The following is an 8859-nucleotide window of genomic DNA, read 5'->3' on the forward strand; positions in this document are numbered from 1 at the left end:
AACGCATTAATACCGGGAACTAGATGAATAATCTTCTAAAAAGTGATTAATATATTTGTCTTGTTACTTATTCAATAACTTTGTTATTTGTTATCCGATTTCGATGAAATTTTCGTCACTTTGCTTAGTGAATTCTACTCTATTCATTAAGCTATATACATACTTCAGCCCGGACCATCCCTTTAATTGATTACCTCACAGGAAGTTAAAATAAACATTTTAAACAGACATAATGGAGGTCAAAGACGCATAATGCATGAACGGACTCAATAGCAGTCAAGCAAAGAATGACCATTTGGTTTCATCTCACATCATTTTCATTGGTCTTTCTTTTGCCATTTAGTGACTTTGGATTCAAGAACCAATTGATTTGAGGGTCTGTACAGCCTCTTTGTTGTGTAACCAAATCTCTTAATCAGTGTGCTTAGTAAAGAATACTGAAGCTAGCCCGAGTTAAAATTTTGACTGAGTGGACTTTCTGTAGTGCTCTTGTGGAGTTTTTAAGGTTTCTTTTGGAACCCATTTTATATTATTTCCTAATTCGCTAGCTCAACCGGAAATAAATATTTTCCTATTGAGCCTCTTTCTTTGCAAAAGAAACAAACATTATATAATTAATAAATTAGAATTATATTACCTTGAGAGGCACCGTACTTCAGCTGCAGGGACAAGACATTTTCTCTGCTCTCTCTCTCTTCTTTGACTTACATTTGTAATAAAACAGGAATCAGAAAAAAGGAAGTTATATATCTGGATTATCAAAATTGGTTAATTCATATTCATGGGTTTATTAATGTTCTTTGACATAAAAATTATATCTCCAGTTACCTTAAAGAAGTCATTCTACACAATAAGGCTCATTCATTTATCCACTACTTTGTGGAAAAATACGTTTAAAGTTGATCTCGGCAGCAATAACAAACCATGTAACTGCAATTCATCAGTACTCACTCAAATGTTACGAATTTCGTGTAAAAACTGAAGGGAAATTGTAAATGACTTTTAGAAGCGTGACTTGTCCGCTGCGTGCTGAAAACGGTCAATGATTCAAACTACTCTTACATGACTGCACACAGTTTAACTTTCCCGCCTCTCCAACTGATTTGCATACTTGGAATGCAAAGCACGTAACTAACAATAGGAAACATCATTATTTCCTAATTCGCTAGCTCAACCGGAAATAAATATTTTCCTATTTAGCCTCTTTCTTTGCAAAAGAAACAAACATTATATAATTAATAAATTAGAATTATATTACCTTGAGAGGCACCGTACTTCAGCTGCAGGGACAAGACATTTTCTCTGCTCTCTCTAAGTCAAGACTAAAGAACGGGTATGTTGTATAAAGGATATCAATATTGCTAGTTATTCATTCTGAATTCATATAGATAATCATTAAACAAAATTATCAAGTTATCCAGTAATTTATTACTGGGGTATCAATGCTGGAATGATATGTTGAGATCAACTTTAAAACATTACAATGATTTGCATAAATTTCAAATACCCAAATTTAATGAAACAAACATCTTATTTTTAAGAGATTCTTTTACATATCTGTCTTTAGAAGAATCTGATGCCCATCTGCCGTGCCTTTTAAATAGGCGATCTGGTACTCCGATTTGGGCTGCTGCCGTAGCACCACCCGCCCTCAGGCTATGTAACCCAAACTTTTTCGAGTTTACCCCGATAGCTTCTAGAACTTCTTTGAAAATCTCCCTGCATCTCGAATAGGACATCTTTCCTTTTCTGAGTTTGTAACAATTTTGAGATTTACAAAAGGTAAGAGGCCTGAACACAAAATCATTTTCATCTCTAGATACAGATTGTGTACTCTCTAAATATCTGCGCATCATATTAACTGGACATGTCGCTTTTCCAGTGGTAGAAACGATTACCCAGGCTCCTTCTCGAAATTGGTCAGTTTTACTTTTCTCAAGGAAAACTTTCATATGAGAGTCAAATAATTCAATGTCACTAAGCTTAATGTTGGAAAGTTCATCGAATCTTAAAAAACCTGCATATGCTAACAATAACATAGAACAATTACGAAGATCTTTCACAGATCCAGAGTCAAACTTATGAACGATACTCAAAAGCATGTCAGGGGTAATAGGTTCTTTCCTATTCACCGGTCTTGCTAGGATCCTCTTGATCCCTTCTAAAATCAATTTCAAGAACTTAGATTCGCAAGGGTTACTTCTGTTCCTTGTATTAATTGAACAATCAACTTGCCATTTTAAAGCATAAAAAGCTGTCTCTATTTTGCTATATGGAGATCCTCCATTGAACAAAAATATAAAGTACCTTGCAATGCTTTCTTGACATAAGTCTTGACATGACGTGCCACTGTTTCTACACCACGCATTCCATGCTTCTACTGCACGTTTATATTTCTTGACCGTGCTCTCTGCCCGGGAAGCTTCTAAAACTCTCGTGAGTGTGTCTTTGAAGTCAATGTCCTGTATAAAATACAAAATGAAAGCAAAGAGGATACATCCTCCTCTGTGAAGATGAGTTTTCCATGAAAAACTGCCAGTGCAATCACTAATAATATATATATATATCCATGTTGCTACTGCCAGTGCAGATGCAAACAGACAACACTTCACAATTAAGGAAAACCAGTGTTTAATTTTACACATTCTCCAGTGAGACAGTGTCATTCATAATCATCTCCAGTGAGATTCTGTCACTCATTCTATCTACCGTCTAAACGTAGACAAATTACTCCACTTTTGAATTTATCGGATCCGAAAATTGTATTTCTATTTCGACCCTGAACGAAAATTTTAGTTGGATCAGAAAACTTGATGATCTGACGGATAATGCTTGAAAATTTACTATTTCTTGAGAAAAGTAAAGGCCAAAAGGGTGCAGAAGGCCAATTAGGAACCACAAGAGTAGCTATTGTTCTGCTTGCTTTAGTGTGTCTGATAGCTTTTGGCACCAATTTGATTGGGGGAACTAACCAATTATTGTGATGTTCCCAGGACACTGAAAATGCATCTACTTTATTAGTCTTAGGGGATGCAAATTTGGAATTGAAATTCGGAATCTTAGCGTTGTGATCGTCTGCAAATCTATCAACTGTGTGTGGTCCCCAAAGTTTATCCATAAAAGAGAAAAAGGTTTCTGAAACACCCCAATCATCAAAATCTATTTCTCTGCTCAAGGCATCTGCCTCTTGATTTTGCTTTCTCGGTATCCACTGTACCTCCATTACTATATTCATTTGATTACAGTAATCTGCTAAGTCAATACTCAGCTGATGGAGATCATTTTTCATACTACCCTTCTTTATGATCTTCTCTACTCCAGTATTATCGGTGAATATCTTTACTGTCTGGTTTCTTATACTCTTTCCAAATGCATGTACTGCCAGTGCAACACCTTTAAGTTCTCTCCAAGTGGAACTTTTACCTTGCTCTTCTTCTGACCAGATGTGTTGGAATTTGAGTCCGCCACACTCTGCTGACCAAGCTCCACACCCGATGTGGCTGGCGTCTGAAAAGACAAGTATCTGCGGTATAGAATAATGCAAGATATTTCGTACATTTAAAGACTTCACATTATCTCTCCAGAAGAACAGTTCTTTTATGATATCATTTCGTGTGGATAGATTAATTTCTTTGTCCCAGTGTTTGCATGAGGCAACAGCAATTGAAGAAAATCTAGTTCTCAACTGTGCGATCTGCCCAGTTACAGGTAGCAAGGAAATAATTTTACCTATAAAGGCCGCTAACTTTCTAGCGGTAGTGTGTGGTAATTCTGTGATCATATCGTTTATGCAATCCAAAATATTGACAATTCTACGATCTGATGCATGTAAAGTGCCACTTTTAGAATCCCAAGTTAAACCAAGCCAATCAATTTTCTGAGTAGGTATCCATACTGACTTCTCTACGTTAGGCACTAAACCCGCATTCAATAAGTCATTTCTGACTGCTGTGGCAATATCTTCACATTCTTGAAAGGAGGATGCTCTAATCCATCCATCATCTAGAAATACAACTACAAAAACATGATTGTTTCTCCAATGCTTGACAAGAGGTCTAATTGTTTTAGTGAAAATATATGGAGCAGAGGACAATCCAAAAGGAAGTACATTAAAAGAGAAATATCTAATAATTCCGTTGAAGTTCCAACTGAAACATAAATATTTACAATGTTCTTCAAATATATCAATATGGTGATATCCCGACTTAAGGTCAAAGGAAACCATGTAGTCACCCTTTTGAAAGTATTCCAGTGCTACATTCCAGTCTTCAAAGCATACCTTTTGTTTCCAAACGTATTGATTAATATATCTTAAATCTAAGATAAGGCGCTTCTTGCCAGAATTTTGAACAGAAACTGTAAGAGGGTTGACGTATTCTGGAACAGAACTCACTTCGGAGATCAAATCTTTATTCAATAGTTCAAGAACAGCTTCAGAAACGAAGTCTGTGTGCTCAAGGGCTGATTTGTTATTTTGAAACACTTTTGGAGGGGGTGTCTCAAGAAAGGGTATCTTATAACCAAATTGAATCATTTTCACTACTTCTTCTGTGGCTCCTATTAATTTCCAGAAGTCAACGTTGGCTTTCATTCTTCCTCTAACTATGGGTTCAGCTCTACCTTGTTCGTATTCAAAATAGTTGATTCTGTAATCTTCTATTTCATACCGATTCATCTCTCCCCTCTCCGATTCCAGATCTCTTTCGACTCTTTCGCTTAATTCAGGTATTGCTGAAAGACAAGAATCCAAGCAAACATACTGATATCCAATGAAAGCAAAATAAATTGTGCTCATTGCATGCATGTTTTTAATTCTTATAAGAGTGACAATTTTCATGATTACTATAAGACCCATACAACGTGACAGTATTTCTCAGTAAAGGATTTGCCTTCTTAAGGTCTATCCAATAATCATTTTAAAATGAAAGATATAGGTTTTACCATATGATTATCTGAGATTCCGATTCGACCCACTACATTCAAACAATAATTCACACCAATGGTACCACGTACTCACACTAATGCTATAGGATTATATCCAGAGAAATGCTTCAAACATGTCTATAATTGTCAAAATTATGCTTACCGAATCCGGTATCTTTAGAGGCCTGTGCCTTCTTTGGTGGGTTTGGTATTCGGGCAATTATTCCTCCTCCAATGTCCCGACTTGCCGCAACCGAAGCATAAGTCGAATGGTCTCGATGTATGAACCTGGTTAAATTGAGGTCGACCTTGTTGCATATAGCTACGAAAAGTAGCATCAGGATTAGGGAAAGTTTCCTGAGGCCGACGTTGGGATTTGTAGGGTGTAGCCTTGGACCTGTTAATCTTCGCTTTCCTACGTTTTGAAGCTGCTCTGTTTTGAGCAGCTCTGATTTTCTTGTCGTCATCGGAATCACTTGCGAGTTCCTCCGATAGGTACTCATCAACCACCTTCCAACCATCTTCAGACTTGTCTGCAATTCTAATAAGCTTGTTACGCTTGAGGATATCATCTTCTACTTTCTGAAGCTCTAAAATCGCGGAAGCATTATCTCCCTTCTTGATCGCCTTCGTCGCAGTTTGGACACGCTCAAGTTGGGAATTGTTAAATTCAAATTGAAGCTTGTTACCTTTGAATTTGAAATTCACTTTAACTGATTCAATTACTTTAGAGGTAGCTTCTTTTTGAGAAGCTATTGCTTGGTCAACGTAATCCTTAAATCCACCCACAGCCTCTTTTATAATGGCCGATATATTATCGGCGCTGATGATTTGAAACTGTTGCCCTTGTGGGTTATGATTTACCGAATTGTTAGTTACTGGGACTGAGTCCACATTAGGCGATAAGTTATTATCAGGCTTTCTAACAGAGGAAGGTAATGATCCCAAAACAAATGCGTCGGAGGATTCCGCCATAATATGGCTCTTACCCAATGTACAGTTACAGCTATACGACGTCGCTAAGCTAGGAAAGGTTACAATAAAACATGTCCAGCGAGGAGGATAGAAGCGTGACTTGTCCGCTGCGTGCTGAAAACGGTCAATGATTCAAACTACTCTTACATGACTGCACACAGTTTAACTTTCCCGCCTCTCCAACTGATTTGCATACTTGGAATGCAAAGCACGTAACCAACAATAGGAAACATCATTGATATGTACTCCTTTTTTTGTTCGAAACGAAAACTGTTTGATATGGGGTGCAAGCAAATGCATACTAGGCGACGGGAAAAGACTCGGGCGAACGATAGAAAACTAGAGATATAGAAGAAAAATTGATAGATTCTGAAAGAGAAAGGGGGGAAGAGAGACCGAAGGGGGGGGGGGGGCAAGGTACGCAGAAGGGAGAAAGAAGAAAGAGGGTTAAATTTACTTTCAATTTTCTTCAATCATGATCTTTCTACCTACTCAAGTAGGCCATACACATTACTTAAAGGACCCCATGGAAGAACAGTGGTATTTTATTAATACCGCTGAAGCATTCTTCATATTATATGTTTTGTTAAATTGAGCATGTATATATTTTATCTTTTTATATGGAAATAAATACGAACAAACAAACTTCTCTAACCCTCTCCATTTTTCATCTCCTCCCTTTATTTGCCTTTCCATCTCTTTTTTTTCACATGCAGATCTCTAGCACAAGAGATACCCATAGGTTGCGTTCACACTGGAAGACGGCTAGAACCTTGCTGGCCGTGTTCACATTCTACGCAGCCTGTTATGTATTGCTGGCCACCTATACATTGGTTCAACAGTATTCACCCGCTGCTATCACACCAACAATGAAAAACATAGGTGAACAAAAACCTTCAATAGCAGAAACATCATTCCAGTTGCCACCGTCGTCAGATCAATCTACCACAATCTATCACAATTTTCATGATATCATGGACCTATACCACCCCTATGAAATCATCCCTCCAATTCAATCAAAATCATTGATTCTCCCAATCACCGTACTTCTCAACACCATCAACTTCTCATTATGCATAGCCGCCTCCTCCTCGGCATCATCATGACCATCACCACTGCCATTATTATCATAATCATCATCACCAATACCACCACCACCGAGATTTTCATCATCCTCACCAATCCCATCGTTGTCACCAACGCCACCACCATCATTGAAATTGGCATTCTCCTTCTTACACCACCACCACCACCCCTCCTCATCATCACCCATTTCCTGTTCAGTAATTCTTTCATCAGTGACCGGTAACACAAAGCTTGGCAATCAAATTAACAACCTACAACGAATCGCAAGAATCAATCATAATTATGATTAATCACTTGGAGATACGGGACAAAGGTTATACTCTTCTTTCATCCAGTGTCTCGGGACTCTTGCTTTTTTTTCATGTGCTTTGTTGACCACTCATTCTTTTTTTTTGTACGTTAGGGTTAGAGATTTTCTGTTTGTTCTTCATCAACTTCATCACTGTTTATATTGATAAAATAACTAAAATAGGAATGAATTGTTTCCTTTACACCATGCATCGCCTCTGGTTTGACTGACCTCAAAGAAATAAAAACTTCGTCTTATTTTTTAAACTTCCATACAGGTCTGCTGTTGCCTTACGCCAATAGCTGCATGAATCCCGTTGTGTACTCTGTCGTCAACCGCCAGTTCCGCCGCGATTTTGCAGAGCTTTTCTCCAAATGCTGCATTTGCACCAGCCTGAAATGCTTAAAGAATAGGGAAGACACGAGAAAATCTTCTCCTACCCCACACGACTCTGGTACAGCAGCATCATCCTCACAACCGACTGGCACCACTGCGGATCGGTGCTCATCATCAGCTTCTTTCGATTTGTCTCATGAAAAGTCGGTCTCCCCCGACGTACTTGACGAAACAAAGTTGTAATATATCGCGATTCAGTCCGAATTATACTCTTATGATGGATATTCCATAAGGCTGTCTGTTGTGTTGCAAATAATTTTTTTTCGCTTTTACTACGGAGCCGCTCTCGACCGGCAACGCCCCAATTCCTTAGTGCAAGTCCAAGCACAAGTGCGCTGCAGAGAGCGGTTCCGTAGTACATGCGAATCTCCAGTGACTCGATGCACGACTGGGACCCTTTATTGTGACATGATCAGTCGGTGACATGTTCCCACCTCCTCGTTCCGTTTATCTCTGCTATTTTCCCAAATAACAGGGCCGATTGGAAAGAGAAGGATGGTGAGCCATCAAAGGAGAAATAGGAGACGCAGGGCCGTCACCAGCTTTTTTCTAGGGGGGGTGCTTTTTATGAAAAAAAAACACAAAAACACAAAAAACAACGTATTAACTCAATTTCATACAGTTATATAGCCCTCCGGCCAGAATGGATATAGCCCTCAAGTATCCCTACCCCCCCTTCGGTTTTTTTTTTTTTTTAATTTTGTTTTGTTTTTTTGGTTCTGAAGGGGGTGCGTTCGCACCCTCCGCACCCCCCCTGGCGACGGCTGTGAGACGAGGGATCGAGGAGACGGAAAGAAGAAGAAAAGTGCGTCATGAGAGTGAAATTTATGTTTCCAAGATGATGAAAATAACACAGGCCTAGTTGATAAACATGTCAATACTTACTTGGAATAAGAAAAAAATACAAAAATATTGTACTTGATAGGAATTTTAGATCAAGTTCTGTAAGTAGAAATTCATGTTAGCTTGCCGCCAGGGTGACCAGTCGTCCCGTATTTCCCGGGATTGTCACGTATTTTGCTCGTGTGATCCGACGGCCCGACAAACCCTTCTAGGGACGCCTATTTGTCCTGTATTTCAGAATATTGAACAAAATGTAGTTAATACATATACAAGTGACGTTTATTCATTAGGTAACCAACAGCTGACGAAGCAGGGACAACAATTAAATCGATAACTGTAAACTTTGC

At 38.5% G+C, this 8859-nt stretch overlaps 2 protein-coding genes across 5 annotated transcripts in view; one reads left to right on the top strand and one right to left on the bottom strand.

Moving 5' to 3' along the window:
* Positions 1 to 8087, top strand: part of LOC121427571 (endothelin receptor type B-like) — a 28625-nt gene extending 20538 nt beyond the window's left edge. Inside the window, exons 5-6 of the mRNA XM_041624026.1 lie at positions 6615 to 6780; positions 7551 to 8087. Coding sequence (XP_041479960.1) covers positions 6615 to 6780; positions 7551 to 7852 — 468 coding nt within the window. The 3' untranslated portion in view covers positions 7853 to 8087. The remainder of the gene's footprint in view (positions 1 to 6614; positions 6781 to 7550) is intronic.
* LOC121427572 (integrase/recombinase xerD homolog) lies at positions 1147 to 5145 on the bottom strand. 4 transcript variants are annotated; one of them, XM_041624031.1, is made up of 4 exons: positions 4668 to 4977; positions 3424 to 3523; positions 2308 to 2462; positions 1147 to 1322 (listed from the first exon to the last, which is right to left on the bottom strand). In XM_041624031.1, the coding sequence occupies exons 1-4, from the start codon at positions 4853 to 4855 to the stop codon at positions 1277 to 1279; spliced, it is 489 nt and encodes a 162-aa protein (XP_041479965.1). In that variant the 5' UTR covers positions 4856 to 4977; the 3' UTR covers positions 1147 to 1276. The 4 variants fall into 4 exon arrangements, with proteins under 4 accessions (XP_041479965.1, XP_041479963.1, XP_041479961.1 ...); XM_041624027.1 differs by having other exon boundaries at positions 1160 to 2462; XM_041624030.1 differs by adding an exon at positions 5087 to 5145 and having other exon boundaries at positions 1161 to 2462; positions 3424 to 4731.
* Positions 8088 to 8859: the final 772 nt, after the last annotated feature.

This window comes from Lytechinus variegatus, chromosome 14, assembly GCF_018143015.1.
Source record: "Lytechinus variegatus isolate NC3 chromosome 14, Lvar_3.0, whole genome shotgun sequence".
Lineage (NCBI taxonomy): Eukaryota > Metazoa > Echinodermata > Echinoidea > Temnopleuroida > Toxopneustidae > Lytechinus > Lytechinus variegatus.